General features: G+C 41.7%; 1 protein-coding gene across 4 annotated transcripts in view; it reads right to left on the bottom strand.

Annotated features, from left to right (window-relative positions):
- The window catches only part of AKT3 (AKT serine/threonine kinase 3), a 313218-nt gene that overhangs the window by 174529 nt on the left and 118651 nt on the right, over positions 1-20038 (bottom strand). For 3 of the 4 annotated variants that reach the window (XM_059146697.1, XM_059146696.1, XM_059146699.1), the window contains one exon: positions 8011-8136. The exons of the other annotated variant lie outside the window; for it this stretch is intronic. In XM_059146697.1, coding sequence (XP_059002680.1) covers positions 8011-8136 — 126 coding nt within the window. Of the gene's footprint in view, positions 1-8010; positions 8137-20038 lie in introns of those variants that run through there. 4 annotated transcript variants of the gene reach the window in all.

A 20038-nucleotide genomic window follows, 5' to 3' on the forward strand; every position in this document is an offset into this window, starting at 1 on the left:
TAACCAAGAGGTCCTCTCAGGACAGTCAAGAAGATACTAGAGGATTTTATTACTTCTACCAAAAAGCAAAAACGACTCCTGACTAGAATAAGGGGTAATAACAGTCACAGGGACCATCCCCCGTGGAAGCTTTGAAGAATTCGGTCTGCATCCATCTCCTCAGAGGCCAGAGCAACGGAGCTGCCCCCACAGCCGCAGTGATCCTTCCTTTCTTGGCCAGGGGCAGCCACAGGCATGGTTTGGGGTCCAGCTCATGGGGCTTAGTCACAAGAGCTAGGCTTTACAGATCAAAGTCATTGACATTAAATGAAACTGGGGTTTTTCCCCCCAGCCAACAATAGCGGCTATCCTCAACTGCTAGAGAGGGCTGCAAACGGCTTCTACCTTAGACTTCTAATGATCTTTAAAGAAAACCCAACCAAGGAAGCTTCCTTCCCATTCCAGTGGAATTTAGCTGGAGAGAGAAGAATGGCTGCCATTTAATTCAACAGAGCAAAAGTACTAAGCATCTCCCAACCTCCATAAATAGTTTTATTTGCACAATGTTTCATAATTCAGAGTGTGCTCACATACAGCATCTCGTTAATTTTTTTTAACAGCATCTCAGTTAATCCTCACCATAATCCCAAGAAGTAGGCATTATTAACCTTCATGTTCAAAAATGACAAAAATGAATTTCAGAGAAGTTACGTGATTTGCCCAGGGTCACATACTTGTAAAGCAGCAGAACCAAGACTCAAACTCAGGTCTTTTGGCTCCAAGTCAGATGAACTTCTGGCATATAGCTCTCAAAGCTAAACTTTTAGGAAATTTTTAAATGAGTATACACATTGTGCTCTAGAAATTTATCACTCCCGTTTTCTACATAAGCTCCCCATCCCTGCAACTAATTTATATTCTGACAAATGAGGCTTCGAAGGTAAAGCCCCAACCATAGATTAGCTTCCCGTCAGTCAGGGAAGGGAGTGAGAGAGAGCTCAGGGAAGCTGCCAGGGAAGCCAGGGGCTCTAACAGATGTCTGACCAGGTCACTGACACTGTTCTAATGAAGGAAGTACTACGGCAGTGAGATTATCTAATAGGAAACTCACATGAAACACATGTAAATTTATGTTTCTAAAGGACACAGAACTGATGAAATCGTTCAGAGATGCAGAGGGTCGCTCTCACACCTAGCAGCTGGATTTGAAACCCTGGACTCCACAGCCCGATCCATGAAAACAGGATTCTATGGGGGTGTTTTTTCGTTTTTTTTTTTTTTTTTTTTGCACACTTGCTGTATAATACCAAAAAAAGGGAGGAAAGAAGAGAAATTCTATGGAAATTTTTTCCTTGTCGTATTAGGTGTGGTTTGAATGAGAGGAAGACAATATGTGACTAATCATGGCATTCTTATTCTTCGTAATTGTCTAAAAACGATCTCCCTTTAAAATGATTTTTAAAAAGGTTTTTTCCCCATTCCCGACTCTAAATTTGGTTTATGGGTTAAAATTTGCAAATAAATGAATACAGTACCACCCATAAAAATGAAAGATAGGAGGAAAATCTGACTGCAGTTACACTAATTCACTGTATGATCAATTTTTAAGTAAGGCATCAATTCCATACAGTGAGATGCTGCTATTACCAGACATAACTTTCTGTTTGCCTAAAAATCTGATCTCATTTTGGGGTGGGGTAGGGTGGGGAGAGCACCACATCTTCCAGCAGTCAAGTACATGAAATTGTTTAAAAATCACCAAAAACAAAAACGAGGTTAAGAATTTCATATATAATTCAACCTAACAGAATGTAGCAATGTATGTCAAAAAGGAAAGGTATGGAACATTACAGAGTAAGAGAAAAAACAAGGAATACTGAAAACATACAGAATAGAAACACAGTTACGATTTGGGCAAGTGTTTAATTGCTTGTACACAATAATAGTAAAAAAATACAGTGGCATCTGGGTGACTCAGTCAGTTAAGACTCTGACTCTGACTCAGAACATGATCTCAGGGTCATAGGAGTGAGCCTCTAGTAGGACTCCATATTCAGCGAGGAGTCTGCTTAAGATTCTCTTTCTCTCCCTCTGCTCACATGTGCACACAACTGTGTGTAAAATCTTTAAAAAAAAAAAAAAAAAAAGCAATTCATCTCCCTATTATGAAAAAGGGAGAAATTTGGGATTTTTCTGAGTAAGGAGATGATACCTGCAGAAGAACTTTTCTTTGGAAGATGAATCTATCCTATGCATTGCTTTCAAATACTCCAGAGAGGAGAATATGTAGAGGCAAGTCTACATGAGTCAGTTAGTCTCATGACCGTCAAAATAGCCCAGGTAGGAACTGATGAAGAACTGAACCAAGATGGTGCTAGGGAGTGAGACCGCACAGGAAGGAAAACAAGACAAACACTTTGCTGGCCGGCAGACTCATGGAGGGAAAGGCACGGTGTGCCTGCGGATGTATCCCTTGTATTATAAGCAGGTAGGTTCCTTTTTTGTTTTTATCAAATACTAATTTGGACACCTCATGCTTAAGAACCTCCAATAGTTTCCAAGTGGTTTCCACTAAAAACATCAGAGTGGTATTCAAGACCTTTTATAATCTGATCACAAGATATCTAATCTTGTTTTTTCTCCAACATAAATTCTCTATCTTCCCAGGATATTGTCTATTCTATTCACAAAATAAGTTAGTCACTAATTCCAGACTTCATATGCTTGCTTATGTTAACCTTACTGTGAATGTCCACCTTCTTCTAAAATCTTAAATACCACCCATCCTTCAGTGCTCCTGTTAAACTCCCCTAGTCACCCTAGCTTCCCTTGATCTATTCCCTCAAATTCTACAGCCATTTATTTTCTACAAAATTCATTCTGGCAACAGAGCTCATCTCTCCTCCCGCTGCCGTGTGTTCTCTGTGTACGTCTTCCAGAGTCAATGACAAATGCTCCTTTTAGTGTCTAGTGTGGTTCTAATGGTCTGTAAACCCCTTAAAAGTGACCAATTCTGATCTCTTGTAATCCTTTTTTTTCTTGTAATCCTTCTACATTTATATACTGTAGAGTTATCCTAGATTTATAAGGTTGTTATTCTAGGTTGTATTATACTTTATATAAGACTAAGAATCAAGCCACAAGAACTCTATGCCACGAGCATGAGTGAAAGCATTATTTGAAACCAAGCGATTTTTCTACATATTTAAAAATCCGCATCCAATATTTATTCAGAGGTAAAAACGTTTTTTTTGGTAGGTTTAAATCCCCAAATTTCCTTACTTTCTTACAAAGAGAAGAAGAAAAATGGGCTAGTGCGTAAACATTTCATTTCACTTTTAAAAACTGGCTGAAGAAATGTAGACCGACCTATTTTTTGGAAAAGGACTGCAGAAAGGTATCAGAGAGGAAAGAGATATCCTCAGAGTGGGACAAAATTTGCAGCATTGAAAAGGTGGGATTCGAGAGATTCGTGCTGCTCAGGACCCACGCTGGCTGGCGCCTCCCCTGCCCCCACAGATAGTAAAAGGAAGTAGATCAAAAGTAGGATGAGCCCCAAGACATATGGACAGATCTTCAAGTTCTTGGCTGAGAAACTGTTTTACTTTGGAGTTGGGGGGGGTCACTGTCAAAATGTTTGAGACCACCGACTCCTGAGTAGACCAGGAGTCCTGGTCATCTCAGTCTATAGTGAGTACCTGGCCAGATCATAATTCTGATTAGAGATGCACTCTGCTGGAAAACGATTACTACTCCTGACATTCCTCGGCATGCCCTTTAGAAGTTACCTGCCCATACATTCGTATTTGATCCACCCAAAGAAGGATGAAGATCAAAGATTTTTATCCACATTTCACAGGGCCTGGAGAGTTTACGTTCTGCAGGCCAACGGATATCTAGCAATTTAAAGTATTGGAACTCTGACCCAAATCAGATCTTTAATCCAGAGAAAACAGTCCAGAATGGGGGTAGGGGAGGGAAATAAAATGTAAATGACAGGAGAGAAATTGGAATTCCAACCTTGATATACCTGGCTACCACTACCTCGTAAAGCAACCTTAACCAAATCACTAAATTTCTAACAGCCTCCTCTTTCTCATCTAAAACAGGAAAAATCTGGGCTTCATGTTTTCAGACATTCATTCAAAAATGGCTATTAAGCCCTAATACGCAGGTACTAGGAGATATAAAGTAAATAACAGTAGGCTCTTTACCCCAAAATTGGTAGATGAGATACAACACATGAATAAATAACCTGAAAACAATGTGGTAACAACAAAAGAGAACAGGGTTGTGAAGGGCAGGGAGGACTGATGTAGCAAGGAATGAGGCTGGGAATTTAAACCTGAATTAATCCCTAAAGGATGCAAACAAATCATCCAGACAAATAGAGGACAGAAGAATAGTCCAGTGAGAGGGAACAGCATAAACAGTCTCAGAGTAGAAGTGCGACCTGCAGCAGAGGACACAAGAGGCAAGAGTTGAAAGCACAGGTCAGACTGAGGGGATGCCCGCAGGACACACGGAGGAAGCTGGACTTCCTCCAGCAGGCAGTGGAGATCCGGGAGAATGCAGAGTCAAACGGATGTGTACAAGGGTCACTGTGACAGTCATGAGAGGTAGTGGTGCACGCGGTAGAACCTAGAGGTAGTGTATCGGGCTACGTATCTCTGATGGAGACGGTGAGTGCTTGCTCCAGGGTGATTATGAGAAAGGGTGCACAGAAGTTCAAAAACTGAGAAGCTAAATCAGTAGAGACCAATGAACTGAGAATAGGGTGACAATGGGGGCGGCAGGCATGGAAGGGTCCAGGCTTCTGCTCAAGACAGAACTGGTGTGCCCATATAGAGAGAACTGGTGAGATTATCTTGAATTCCACTTAGGATAGGTTGAGGCCCAGTAATACCCGGGGCGAGATGTCCAGCAGCCGGCTGAATATATACCCTGGTGCCCTGAAGTCACGTCTCATATGAAACCTTTCAAGGCCATGTGACACCCCCCCACACCCCAGGGAGAGGGAACAAAATGAGAAGCATCCTTGGCCAGAACCCACGGAGATACCAAAATCCACCCAACAGACAAAGGAAGAACAGCAGGAGAGAGAGACCTCCCAGAACACAACAGGAGAGGTCATGCCAAGAGAGAAGTGGGGACTAACGGTATGAAACGCAGCCCACGGTGCTGACCCAGGAAAAGAACAACTGAAAAGTGCCTGCTCGTCTGAGCAGCTAGGTGGTCACTGGAGAACTATAGAGACTGGTTTCAATCAAGTGACTGAGAGAGAAAGCGAGACGACAGTGGATTCCAGAAACAAGGAGTGTATACCATCTTTTGGAGAACTTTAGATCAGAAAGGAAGGAAGGAATCTGAAATTCAGTGAAGACTGGAAAGAGGGATCCCAAGTCCCTGCTGGTTCTCCTACTTCATTTCTTCAGATGGATAAAAAAGCCTATTTTGGTCAAATTACAGTAAAACCTACATACATTAAATTTGAAGTAATATTTTTTTTTTTTTTTTTTTTTAAAGATTTTATTTATTTATTTGACAGAGGGAGATCACAAGTAGGCAGAGAGGCAGGCAGAGAGAGAGAGGAGGAAGCAGGCTCCCCGCTGAGCAGAGAGCCCGATGCGGGACTCGATCCCAGGACCCTGAGATCATGACCTGAGCCGAAGGCAGCGGCTTAACCCACTGAGCCACCCAGGCGCCCCGAAGTAATATTTTTAATTATAAGGAAAAATAGGGAACTCCTGTAACTCTCAGTGGAATATATGTATATAACATTTCCCAACATCCATTAGAAATACGCAGTAAAATCATCTCTTTTTTCACTTACTCAAGGGGACTAGGGCCAGAGGGGAACCTGCTGGCCAAGTAACCCTTCCTTGCTCCCACTCTTCCTTCTCTTAATGTCTCATGAAAACATTCTTTGTCCCCCTCAGCCTGGAATATCCTTCTTCCCGCTTAACCCCCATTCGCTCTCAGGGGCCCGCTCAAACTGCCCCTCCCAGAACCACAGCACATAGGAGATAAAAGAGCCTTGAAGTTCATTACATCCGAGTGTTCCCATGATGCTGAGTGCTTCAGAGAATGACCCGTCCACGGTCATACTCATGCCTTGTGGCAAAGCTGAACTTGGCACGACTTCTTCAACCAGCGTCCATTCACTACTTGTCATTTCTGCACGTCAGTTTAAGACCGCAGTAGGTCAAGTCTTAAGAACCATTAATCTTAAACAGTTTATCTGGTGTAAGACCCGTGTTAACACACTTCTGAAAACGAAGAAGCTGGTCTACAACTTCCACTTGTTCATTTGAGTCAATTACCTACAATTACTTGACGATAGAAGCAAAGATTACAGATGTCGACTAATATTTATTTCGTGGCTAGGCTGACTGTCAGTCACTAAGCAGGATCTCTCCCCAAGAGTGCAGCATTTATTCCAGCCTCTGCCAGTGGAAGTGTGGGAGCAGATGTTGGCAGACTGTGACATACAGTATGTCTTTAAAACTTGTTGGGGTGTGAAATTTCATAAGGTCAAAAAATGCTGCATTTTGATCAGCAGATACAGGAGTTCTGTACTTTTATAAATTATTTCAGACAACCAATACCATTTGCTAGGAAAATAGAGAAACTAAGAAACTGCAGTGGCTTTATGTCGGAAATAATGTGTGCTGTTAGTGTTTTAAAAGCCAATTTCTAGTACTTTAAAGCAAATGCTCACCCACGAGATCTCTAGAATGAAAATGTGCTCTAAAGTCAATACAAAATACAAGACATTATTTCAATTGACAACAGAGTTTTAAAAATCATTTTCTACTAAAAGAAAGTCATAATAACTTATGAGTATTCTGGGGGGAGGGAGAGGGGAATGGTTTCCTTCAACTGATACGTGCATATCAAGTGTTCTCACTTCTTAAAAAATGAAATCCCTACATAAGATTCCATTTATAGAAACAGAGAGGTGTCTGGGTTTGTTTGTTTGTTTTTTAAGTTAGTGTTCTTGCCACTCAACTCATTTTACAAACCCTTTGATTTATTGCTTTATCTTATTCTTTAAAAAAAAATTAAAAGATGGTATCCATAAAAAAGGCTGGGGCTCTATCCAATTTTAAAATGACTTTTATAACATTCAAGGACTTTTGCTATCTTGCATTTCTTTGTTGCTACTTTTTGATTTTTTTTTTTTTTTTTGCTTCATTCTTTACCTTCCTCTCTGTTTCAGATGTCACTGGACAGAAAACAACATACAACCAAAATCAAAATTGAGAATGATGTCTGGCTAAAGATTTCATCTCAATGGTACAGACTTCAGCTCTTATGCAAGTTTATTTTAACCTAATGTAACTTTTTCAAATGCTTTATTTCCGAATTAAAAGCCAACAACACTTCCGTTGAGTAATCAGTAATACAGCTAGCCCGGAGAGCCTGGTCATCACACGGCAAGGGGAACTGTTGCCAAAATCACCAGCAGCAGCATCTTTCAGTTTATTCTGGGCTTATGGTCAAAAAAATATACAATTCCTAAAAAAATTTTCACTACAAACATTTTTCTTAGATACTTGTAAGGAAGAAAACTTGAACTTCGAACATAAAATCTCCCCAGAAGACAATTTCTCGAGTAAATCACTTGTTTCTCATCCTATGAACAACTGAAAAGAGCTAAGATCCTGACAGGAAACCAGTTAGAAATGTACCAGGTCCTGCAACAATCTTAACAACCAAGTTCACTTAGCAACAGAGTTCAAAGGTTCCTGTTTACATTTTATAATGAAAAACTTGAGGTACATATTTGGGGAATTGTATTTATCACATTTAAGTTCTATATTCAACCATATTGTCTTATATAAGACCATATATCATCAATAATCGCTATGCTAAGGAACTGAAATTGTATCAAAGCTGAAAATTTCCCTGAACTTAAATACAAACCTAAACTTTTTCATAGGCTTCTCCTATATCGTAAGATAGCTGGCACATGACGTCATACATATAGATAAATACAAGGTGAATCAACAATTGTAAGGAACTTACTTGCCACTGAAAAGTTGTTGAGGGGATAAGGTAAATCCACATCTTGAGGTTTCTCTTTATATCCTATGAATGAGCCATCTGTCTTCAAAAGGAAATATCTTGGCCTCCAGTTTTTTATATATTCTCCTACATGAGGAAAGCATGCATGTTAATGCTGGGGGAAAAAAATGAACAGCAGCTTTTATGTGAAAAATAAATTATGGTACAATATATGTCCCACAACACTGGCCTCCAAAAATTTAGTTAGGCAATTTTCTTTTAACTTAGCTTACAAAAGAAAATACATAAGCCTGCAATTAAGATTCAATAAAAACTCAAACATGTTTTGTTTTTAATGATTTCACACTTTGATAATTCATTTGCACCATTATTTCTTCAGAGAATCATTCATCTGAGTACACATTTTGTTCAGTTTTTCATTTTATCAGATGGTTGTTAGAGCATATTTCAACCATTTTAAAAAGCCTTGGTAAATCATCCACACACAGTATCAAGGAATTTCGATGAAAAACACTTATCATAAGGAGGAACATGAAATAGATGTTTATCTTCCAAGTACTACTGACTAATTGTGTCATTTTTTAAGAAGAAAGGGGGTAAAGTCTGTTTTCATTGTTAAATCTTGATCATAACTTGTTTAAACAACATTTTATTGTTCTGAATAGGGAAATTATCTTCTGTACAATGCTGTAAATAAGTCAAGGAAATGAAAGAACATGAGTTAACAGAGCTTAAAAACCACACACACACTCACACCAACAGGAATAACTGTAAGAACACACGGTACAAGGCCAAGCACGTAACAGCCAATAAATGTGTATGTATCACATTTTGATAAAAGCCATCATCTAGCTACCAGATGTTTTTAGCAACCAAATCACAAGTTGCGTACCTAGGAAGGGACTCATCCGAATTTTAAGAAAGAGAGGTGCCCCGTGACACCGTAAGGTACGGAAGGCTCTCTGGTCTCGTAATCGTCAGTTCTCTACTGGGTATTTCTACCTGGTTCTTCGAACTCAAATGCCGAATCACAGTCCCTCAAGAAACTGAATCCAGTTCCACTTTCCAACAAGCCAGCTTCTTCCCTGGACCTCAGTTACCCAACTTGAGCTAACACAGGGCCGGTTCCCTCTCCTTCAGCTAGGCCAGCACTGCCTTCACAATCTCTCATTTAGCCCAACCCAAATGGGGCCCTCACACCTGGCCTGCTGTTGTGCTGCTCATGCCCCCTGTCCTGCTCTGCCCCCACTCCTTCCTCACGCATCCATCCCCTCCAGATTAACCCTCTGTGTGTACCACTTTTGATTTCCAGCGCTTTTCTGCTCAAAAATACTGACTCCCTCCCATTCAAGTCTTTTAACATAAAACATAAGCTCCTCCGTATCATAATCTCACCCCAACATACATTTCAGATGTGGGGTGCACCTCTGGATCTGCCATTCTTAAGCTCCTTACCTCCCACACCTCCTTACACTCTTAGCCACCGCCGCCAACTCCAACGATCTATTTAGGTAGATTACATCTATGTTTACTGCTTTAGGAACGGAAAAGAACACTTAAATGCCTTTATTACTTCTTTTAAAAATAACAATAAACTCATTACATGTAACATAACTAACATATTTTTATGAAAATAATTATATTTTCTAAAATAAACAAACAAAAACTCAGCAAGAGAGCACAACTTCTTTCCATTTAAAAAAATCTCTTTGATGTTTGGCTTCACAGAAGATAGCCAGGTTCTCATACCTGCTTCTGTATTCAGTCTACCGTGGTGAGTTGTTTTGGTTTAAAATACAGGAAAGAGAGCTGGCTCAACAGGTGCACAGCCGGAAAGGGCAGGGGTATTCAGACAGTTATGACTCTTTCTTTGACGTTTTCTGAAAGGTCAACTGCAGTGTGCAATTTGAAAGCATGTCAAGGAACCTGCTGTTACGTGAAGAGCCGCTGGTCTCCATTACACACTGCATGAATCGTTTAGACGCTGTGCATGATTGTGCAACATCACACATGGGTGCTTTAGGAAACACCGCTCCACTGAGTCATACTGATCTTCCAAGTCTTGATACATTTCGCTGGTCAAGTATCATCAGAAAAGTAAGCCCTGGGAAGCCACGAAGCTCAAAATGGCAGACAGGTTCTAATTTTTGTTTCAAAACTTGATTTTCCCCAGTGGTCCTAAGTTCTGTCACTTCTTTTTCCTTGCGATGATGCACTCCAAGGGCCCACCCCAGTGCCTACCACTGGATAGATGCTGAGTAGTCATCTACCAAGTGACGGAACACATGAAAGAGATGTGTTTCATCTCAGCACAGAAGAGGCACTTACAGGGAAAGAAAAAGGAAACCTGACTCCCCTCCTCACTTCACTTTACTGAAAATATATGGTCTTGGTATTAATAAACACACACCAAATTTGTAAAACCACAATGTTAAATTCATAGTTCCCATCTCAAAGATGAAGCAAGTTCCTTGATTGTACTTATTTTATTTTCCCATTTTTACTTATGGACTCCTATATAAAATTTAAAATCACTAGGTATCAAATCTCCAATTAGTAATATCGTATTTAGATTCCAAACGCTCCTGCAAACAACAGAAGATTCATACCAGCGTAAGATGCTCCAAGTCTATCGAGCAAAAAAATAAGTACTAGTTTATTAAGTTTAAGAAAGATAAAATAAAAGAAATTCATCTAAAAATTTAAAAGAAGAAAAATAGGATAGCACTGTTTCTTATTTTATGAAAGTACTGAAAACATATATTCAAGAAATATGAAATTAAAAGAAATAAACATCAAATTTTCATTTCTAAGAATAACTTCCTGTCAGCCTCTAATGTTGTCATGCTCAGTTGAAAGACGTGAAATATCATCACGTGAATCTTCTATCTTTTTTGTAAAACAGATCTTAGGAAATTTAGAATATTTTATGTGGTCTATAGTAAGGCTTCTGGTTGCCAAAAAGGTCTTCTAAAAATAAATTTTTATGTATCCCTGACATATAATACGTTATACCAAGACAATGCAGGAGTCATTCACAATCAGGAAGAAAATTGGAAAGTCAAAATCTACATTGTTGGTAAAAATAAAAATTATTATTTCTTACAAATTTTGATTAATAATTTTGAGTTGACTCAGTTAAATCAGTCAACAATCGGACTGTCACAGAAAGCTAACAGTGGATCCCCGACTTTCTCAAGACTCTCGATTTTTTATTGTTTATAATACAAATGGACTTCCCAAGAAGAAGTTCAGAGCACATCTACTTATTTATTTGCTCTGGGTCCCAGAGACACAGTATTGGACGTAAAAATGAAAAACACAAGAATTCGAACTCTTGGACTTCCTATTCCAGTACGACACCAGGTTTCAGGCGCCTCCTAAAATTCAGAGAAGGCTTCAGAATACTTCCTGAAAGCAGATTCTTTTTTTATAGGTTCCCAGGAACATTCTCAAGTCAAGCTCATATAATAGCATAATGTGCTGGCCTAATTAAATATTTATTTTCTAGTTCCAAAAGTCGAGGAATTCTTTTTCTGCCAAAGAACCGGGCCTTCCCAAGGACACAAATTCACAAGGTAGGGAATAAAGCAAAAAAGCAAGCTTTACTGCCACCTACTAGGCCCAGAGCAAAAGAAGATGATTCCTAGCTCCAAAGAGTAGAAAAAGTCAGAGCTTTCCAGGATACCACGGCAGGCCTCCGGGCACACTGACGGCAAAGCACAATTGTTCCCGTTGCCTCGGGGACCTTGTCCAGCGGGTCATGACAAAGGACCCCAACAGTCTCCTCACTGACTCAGTAGCTGAGGCAGAGAGCGTCTAGATGAGAAACATGTTCTCAGGCCATTCCAAAAATATGGCCAAAAAGTCCATGCTTTTATGGGGCTAAGTGCTCGGAACAAAGGTGCCCTCTCTGCCACCCATCCTTTTGAGAGAGACTGCTAAAAGTCAATCGCATCCTGTACTTTAAACATAGCATTTACACCTAAATATACACAAGCTGTATTAAAACCAAGCTGTACCATACTTTGGTATTTATAGCCCATAGGTTTCAACTAATTTAAGAAGCGGTTTGTCGTAACGGGGCAAAAGTCTTGTTTAAAAAAGCAGCTGCATTTGTGGGGCACCGATTCAACATTTCTACGTGTATCAGAATAAGCCTGCAGCGAGGGCCTCAGCCACGCGTGGACGGGGTTTCCAGCACAGTCTCTTCCCCACTTTCCACCTGCCTTCATGAAGGACGCTGTCAATTCTGGCTCACGCTCCTTGGCTGCAGGCTTGATGCGTTTCCGAAGTACCTGAGCTTTGATACTGGAAACAGCGTTGTTTCCCAACAGGAAGCCCGATATTTTGGCTTCTGAAGTGAGCTGAATGGTGACCCCGTCAAAAGATTATGTACCCACCCCAATCCCTGGGACCTGGGAGTACCTAAGATGGCCAAAGGAGTGATGAAGTGAAGGATTTTGACAAGAGGGGCTTATCCTGGACGATCTGGGTGAGCCAAATCCAATCACAAACCCCCGAACGCATGAGGCTGGGGGGCTGGGACACACGGAGAGGAGGCGGCCACGGGACCAGGGCAGCACCACCGGCCGGCCCACACCTGCGGACACCAGGAGCTGGGAAGGCAAGGAACAGATTCTCCTCTGAAGCCTCCGGAGGGCATCTGACCCTGGCTCTAACTTCCGGTGTCCAGAATCCCGAGAGACTCTGTCACTGTCTTTTGTTGCGAACCACCCAATTTGCTGGAATTTGTTACGGCGGCCCTAGAAAACTTCATGCGGTTCCTTAGCACTCTAACCGAAGGCTTGTTTACAGAACCAAAAAGAAAAGAAAACAAAACAAAACCTTACTGATTAAGTTCTTGGCATCACTGGTATAGAGACACTTAGCTAATACCTTACAAACACAAAGGAAAAATTCCATCTCACTCTTAATCAACAGGACAGAATCCTATTTGTCAAATGTGGGGTTACAAGAGGCTGTTTACTAGAGGTCACAGTTTCACTTGGTTTTAATGACTTCAGATTCTGGACTTTTGCCAACTTTCTTACTTTACTTGATAATTTATTTTCTGTAAGCTCTTCAAACAACTAAATAAAAAACCTCAGTGTTTTTGAGTGGATGTTGGCCACAGAGAACATTCTTGATTTCCCCAGCTGAGTACAAATAATATTTAGGATCTCAGGCTTAATCTTTAATGACAACCTCAGATGGGAGATGGTACAAGTTTAAATTCACCCTCACTTTGCACCTAAATATTTTGACTGCGTATTCCAGTGGATCATCATTATTAGCGATAAGCATTCGACTCAGGGTTACCCCTTGGAAGCTGACAGTGCTCATTTCCTACCATTCACCTAATTTCGAATTCCATTTGTATTCGGTAATCCTCCCCTGCTGCAGAGTATTTCACGGATACTTCGCTGAGAATCACGCTTCCAGCTCCTGCCTCGGCACTTTTTGATGACTTCCACTTTGAAAAGGTGCAAATGTACGTCTAAGGACTGAGCACAGATTGGTGAAAACATTCCAATGGTCTTATATCTCGAATAACCGGGACGGGCCTGGATTTGCTCAGACAGACACGTGGAGAAAAGATCCTCAGAAATGACCCAGCCTGTACCCCTATAAGTGAATAGTGCTGAGGATTTGATTCACGCATTCATGCATTTGTACGGCACGGTTGTGTTCTAGAACCTGGTACCAACTCTGACTTCGCGAGAAGTAGACGATGAGCTGCGCAGTCAAGAACGTACAGGCTGAGAACGCACAGAAAGACTCCCTCATCTACTGGAGGCCTCGCCTCCACTGGCATGGGCACATTTAGGGGGAAAAACCAAGATGTTATCAAAATAGATATAGATAGAAACCAATTGAAAAGAAGTCTGTACAAGCATAGCACTGTTTTTCACAAATCCTACACATTGATCATATAGAATTTAATTAGACAAAACGCTTAAGCGTCATTTTTAAAATAAGCTACTTCCCTAGGATAAAATTCGAGGAAAATGAATGATGCTGGTTACCAACAGCTGTACTGCGAACAAACTGAAATTCTGATTTCTCTAAGAGATACAGGAGACGCAGCTTTTGAAATTACTAACAACCCCTCACACGTGCTGTCACACAGGCTTCCCAAGCTCATCACTCCAGGAGGAAGGGGCGAGAGCACATCGGGAAGGACGCACCACCATCTCATCATAAAGCCAAAACAACCCGAAGCTCAGCTTTCCTGAGAATACGTATTCCTTGTATTTTACATCAGTGTTTAATCACAATCCCCAATGAGATATATTATTATTCGCCTTTGTCATCTCAGAGGGGAAAATGAGTAATACCGACATCTGCTTTGTCTGTTAATAGCAAATGACCTCTTTACACCTTCGTCCTTTGCAGGGGGGAGAGCCAACAGGATTTACACAAGCAAGCAAAAGGCCATTTTAACAAGGCAGTATGGCATGTGGGTTATATTTTCAGAAAAAAAGAAACCCGACATAAGACAAATGCTATGTTCTATAATAAAAGTCACAACAGACAGTCATGGTCACTACGGGATCAAGAAACTATTCCAGTGGGGCCTCAGTTCTTACCTGGCTCCGCCTCACCATTCAGGTGCTCTAGGCAGGACAACATAATGCTTGGGGAGGGGAGCCTGCAGCCTCCCTGCCTGCGGTGGGGTCTGAATCCTGGCTCCTCCACTTCACGGCTGTAGGAACATGAAGCTCTCTACTCCCAGCCTCCTGATCTGAAACCTGAGAAGCATAAAAGCACCAACCAGAAGGACAGGACTTAAAAGCACTCACCTGAGTGTAGCATGAGTTGGATTTTGTTGTTGTGAAATGGAACCACTGTATTCATGGCCCTAACATTTATAGCTCATCCCCAGCCCTGCATTAAATATTCCACTACTGAGCAGTTCGCTCACTCAGGAATATGGTCCTAAATGAGGCAACAGGCAACAATCAGTCATAAATTTACTCTATCACCAACACCCCCCCCCCCCAAGTCTCTTTAGCTAGTGTCAGGTATATAAAACTTGAATCCTCTCTAAAGGAATGAAAAGGCATATCACATCAAAATTAATTAATTAATTAATTAATACTTCTTTTTCGAGACGGGGTTAAGGATATCAGAGTAACTAGTCTTCAAAAAAAAAAAAAAGAGATAGAGAAAGAGAGAGAGAGAGAGAGCTCTAAAAAGTCTTAGGTCTCTCTGAATTATTTTTAATAATTTCAGTACCATGAAAATCAAACAATTTAAAATTTCCCAAGAAGAGCTTTTTTTTTTTTTTTAAAGATTTTATTTATTTGACAGAGATCACAAGTAGGCAGACAGGCAGGCAGAGAGAGGGGGAAGCAGGCTCCCCACAGAGCAGAGAGCCCAATGCAGGACTTGATCCTAGGATTCCAGAATCATGACCTAAGCCAAAGGTAGAGGCCTTTATAACCCACTGAGCCACCCAGGTGCCCCCCAAGAAGAGCTTTTAAATCCAAAGATGGCAATTTCTGTCAAAATAGATTTATATGACTTTAAGAAAGCATTAGTCTTAAATAAAAATCTTCTCAAAAAGAGGTTTAAAACTGGTAGCGGTATAAAAAATAAATTAATTTCATGGTTTGCAATATAGCTACATATTTAATTGCTTGTTGACAGATGCCAACCAAATTTACACATGAACCACCTAAAAGAAAATATAACAGAATCTTTTTTTCCACTAGTGGATGTTCATAATTAAATATTGGCGCCACAAACAAATAAATACTGAATATATAATTCACGACAGTGTGCTATGTCTTAACTATCTTAAAAATCATGAAGCCAAATGCAGTAAGTACAGAAATGTGTGGTGATAAACATAACAAAACATTTGCAATCCTTGAAATTGTTCCATTTTTATATAGTGGACAGCAAGTGTTCTAGTCCAGTTAGATCTACGGAAAAACCCTATGAATGTCTCCCAGGGAATAAAAGAAGTAGAATTTCTCACTGAAGTTATCATCGTCCTCTCTTACAAGTGTCTTGAAAATAAATCCTGAAGAGTTTTTCTCTACTCTCTACATGGCAATGAGCTCGCCTAGTAACAATGTTTCAACTCACAGGGACAATGGGAAATGAAACTTTTTGAAAAATCAAAGTACTTTTTCATATTCCACGAGCTTCCTAGATATATGTTAGGTTTGGGCTGTCGCTCCCCTTTCATTAAGTCCTTTCAAGCATATTCTCCCTTGCCCTTGGGTCCACTGAAAGCGCCATCCCCTGACGCCATCACCCCGCTCCGGCGGCGTCTCCAGAAATCGGGTGGGGTCTCGGCCCGCTCCCTTATTCTCAAGTACAGTTCATAGCTCAAAGCACCACAGCTCAGAGAACAAAGGTTCTCGCAACACTTTTGTCAGAACCGGGGAGAACGGGCTTCCGACAGACTCATCGCGAGCGACACGATGCGCAGAGGATGCGGCGCGAAGGCCCGGGCAGGACCCAACCGCGCAGCTGGAAGAGCAGCCCGCAGCCGTGAGAAGGGGGAACCGCAGAAAAGCCGATGCTTTGGGCAATTAGGATGCGAAGCGAAACCCTCTTCGTGATCTAGGAAGTCACACCGAGGGGTGGCAGTTCCCAGTGGCAGCCCACGTGCCTGCGGAATGGTCTCCGGACACCCGCGGTCTCCTGCGCTCCCGCGGGAAAGGGCCGGCCGGCACCGCGGCACGGAATCCCTAGACATTCCGTGAAGGGCTGGTTTGCTGCTGTGTTGGCTCCAGGATCAGGCCCTGCACCCTTTCCTTTCTGAAGCCTCCTAACAACAGGGAGGCCTGGGAATCGCTTATGATGCTTCTTTCACTGAGCGTATTCTGAAACACACCTAAGCCTTTCAAGTTTCAAGATCCTGCCAGTGCACTCTGTTGGCTCTCCTGGTTTTCTGCACAATATTGATTAATGAGGTCATACTGCAAAACACTCAACTATTTCTGATGATTTCCCCCTGCTTGTCTTGTCTGGCTGTCACATAAGGTCACTGAGAGATGCGTCTGCTCTGGTACTGGTCAATGTTACCACTGCGATGGACCAGATGGAAGGTGTTTACAATTTTGGTGATTGTGCGTTGTGCTTCCAAGATGCCTTAAAAGCTTTCCAGATGTACCCACATTCCTCTGCTTTCCCACATATGCTCCTTCATGATTATTTTGAAAAGTATATTATAGTCAAGAAATTGTGCTTCCACTGCATAATGCATGAACTTGTCATTCTTATATTAGGTATAGTTTTCATATCTCCTTCCTGAAGAAGGCTGGGGTCCATGTTCAGCTTTGGAACTGAGGCAGTGACGAGAAGGTCCCACGCGCGGAATACCACAGATGTTCCAGTGTGACCTTCTCCAAGGTCAGCATGGCTGGCCTACTGGGGCTTTACCTACTTCATCGTTTTCCTCTCTTTTCCAGAAAACTGCACAATGATCACCTATCTATTTACGCATTCTGGTATTTGTTTCCAGGTATGCTGTAAATTAGTTAAGCAAATCCCTGTTCCCTTTGTTTTTCAAAAACATTACACTTCACACCAAAACCATGACACTTACTAATTATCCTTTTAAGCATAGGAACATCTTAAAAGAACTAGAATATTCAGTTTTGAGAGAAAAGCAAGGTGAATGCAGAGAGAAGAAAGAGAGAGAGGAACAAAAAGCATCCATGCGAACTAGCCAACAGAAGAACAGCATCTTGGCAATTTAATGAAGAATAAACCGTGAGATTAGTTTACATAGCAGTAGATATGTTGTGGAGAATTACTCAATCTGCACTCAGCTTCCTGCTGGGTTAAATGTGCGCTAAATTATTATTTTGCTTACATTTACGCCCTTGTAGACTGTGAAAGCAGAGCCTTCTTTTTAATCTGCTTTCTGCATGATAACAAAAAGTCTCCAATGCCACACACTGCACTGAACACCCAGTGGTTCCCGTACTATTTTAACAAAGTAGCCAGGGACAAATTTTAAAAGATGACATTTTACAACTTCTTTACTAGAAATATTTTCCACTTCACCCCACCATATCCCCTCGACGTTTGTATTAATGTACTGTCCTACATTATCTGTGTGCTGCGGTCAACAGCCTTCATGAATATCAAATATGGAGGCGGGGTCCGTAATGCAAACCCACCGACCATGCATCGCCAGCACCTACCACGGAGCAGGCTGGTACTGACCCCTTAGCTGAGTAAACAAACCTAACCCTACATAAGCCACGCTTGTGTCAGCAAAGCTCTCTGGAACAGAAGTCTCCCCCAACACAGGCTGCACGGCTCAGTCCATGTGTCCGTTAGAACACGTCTGATAGAGAGCATACGCGGCCATCGGGGTGTCCCCCCGGGGTAGTGGGGCAGGGAGAGCTGGCCGTAGCGCCTCCTCACTGCGAGGAGGCCTGTTGCTACTTGAAAAAACCCTCAGGTGACCTGACCCTCCCAGACCTATATTCAAATCACTGCCTTGTAGAGCAAAACCCAACAAAACAGAAGAGGGTTTTATCTCAGATGGGCACTGATGTCTCCTGGAATAAATTTCCAGTAGCACAAGACCCCATGACACCACATCAAACCACAAACTCTACCCCTCTAGGGCTGAATCCATGGCTTTACAACCCCTGCCTCCTCCCCTCTGTGTTTTCCCAGGCAGTCCTCGGACCAGGACTTGTCTCACAGCAGGTAAGTGGGGAACAGTAGGAGTACGAGAGGCAAGACGAAGGGGACACGTAAGTGCACGGAGCCACGCACGGACCTCAGGCTCACCCCCGCGACCTCCCCACAGCGCCATGGAGAGACAGGTGCCAAGGTGTCCTCACTCGGCACAGCCACAGAGAGGCTCCGAGACACTGCTAACACACCAAGGACAGAGCTGGGATCAGAGTAAAGATCTGCTAAAGCAAACAAAATTCTGCTGTGCCACACTGCTCAGGCCCTCAAAGCTGGGAGCGTATGACACCAGTGGCGGGAAGCACATACACAGAAGGTCAGATGCCAACTCCACCACTAACTAGCCGTGCGCCTCTGGGCGTGTTACTATCTCTGTGCCTCAGCTTCTTCTTCTGGAAAATGGGGACAAGAGTTTAGAAGAACTGAATTAATATTTATGAGGGGGGCGCCTGGATGGCTCAGTGGGTTAAGTGTCTGCCTTCAGTCCAGTCATGGTCTTAGGGTCCTGGGATCGAGCCCCACATCGGGCTCCCTGCTCAGTGGGGAGCCTGCTTCTCCCTCTCCCTCCCCTTCACTCATGTTCTGTCTCTGTCTCTCTCTCTCCAACAAATAAAAATCTTTAAAAGAAATGTATTTATGAAGTACACAGAACAACATCTGGCTAATACTAAGCATCACACCACATTTGTTGAATGAATAAAGTACGGCTACACAAAAGCGATGTAGCGAGTGCTTAATACACATAAGCATATTAAACTAAACAGAAGTGGAGTATTGAAAATAAAGTGTAATTTGTTAATCTCATCTGGTCCAACTATCACTGCTCCACATTAGCTGAGCAGAGTAGATGCTGGTTTTCTTGCGGATAAAATTTCGATTTTTGTTATTCACTCTGCTTATATCCTATTTTCATCCCCCATTATTACCAATAACAATGAGTTACGTATCATTTATGCTCAACCAATGGAAATCTTTCGTTAAAGAGAAAGAATGCTGTCCCAGAACAGTCTTTCTTGGTGCACTATCAAGTAGCTCTGTGGAGAAAAAAAAAAAAATCAAGCATTCCACTGGGTCTACTACTAGACGTCTCCATGTTTCTTTCCAATTATCTCATAAAATGTTAGCATATACAGAAAGCAAAACACAAGAATATACAACTTTGATACCAGACCTTTCTCACTTTTCCTTTTTTATTGTGCAAGTTAATCATTTAACCTTGACCAGTCTGAATCTGGATATGTGTTAAATCATACATTAATGTCAGACTTTCGTAAATAGATAGGAACAATACTGTATTTCAACTGGTAGGACATTTTACATTTACATAAATGACTATATATCCAGTGAA

This window comes from Mustela lutreola, chromosome 14, assembly GCF_030435805.1.
Source record: "Mustela lutreola isolate mMusLut2 chromosome 14, mMusLut2.pri, whole genome shotgun sequence".
Classification (NCBI taxonomy): Eukaryota; Metazoa; Chordata; class Mammalia; order Carnivora; family Mustelidae; genus Mustela; species Mustela lutreola.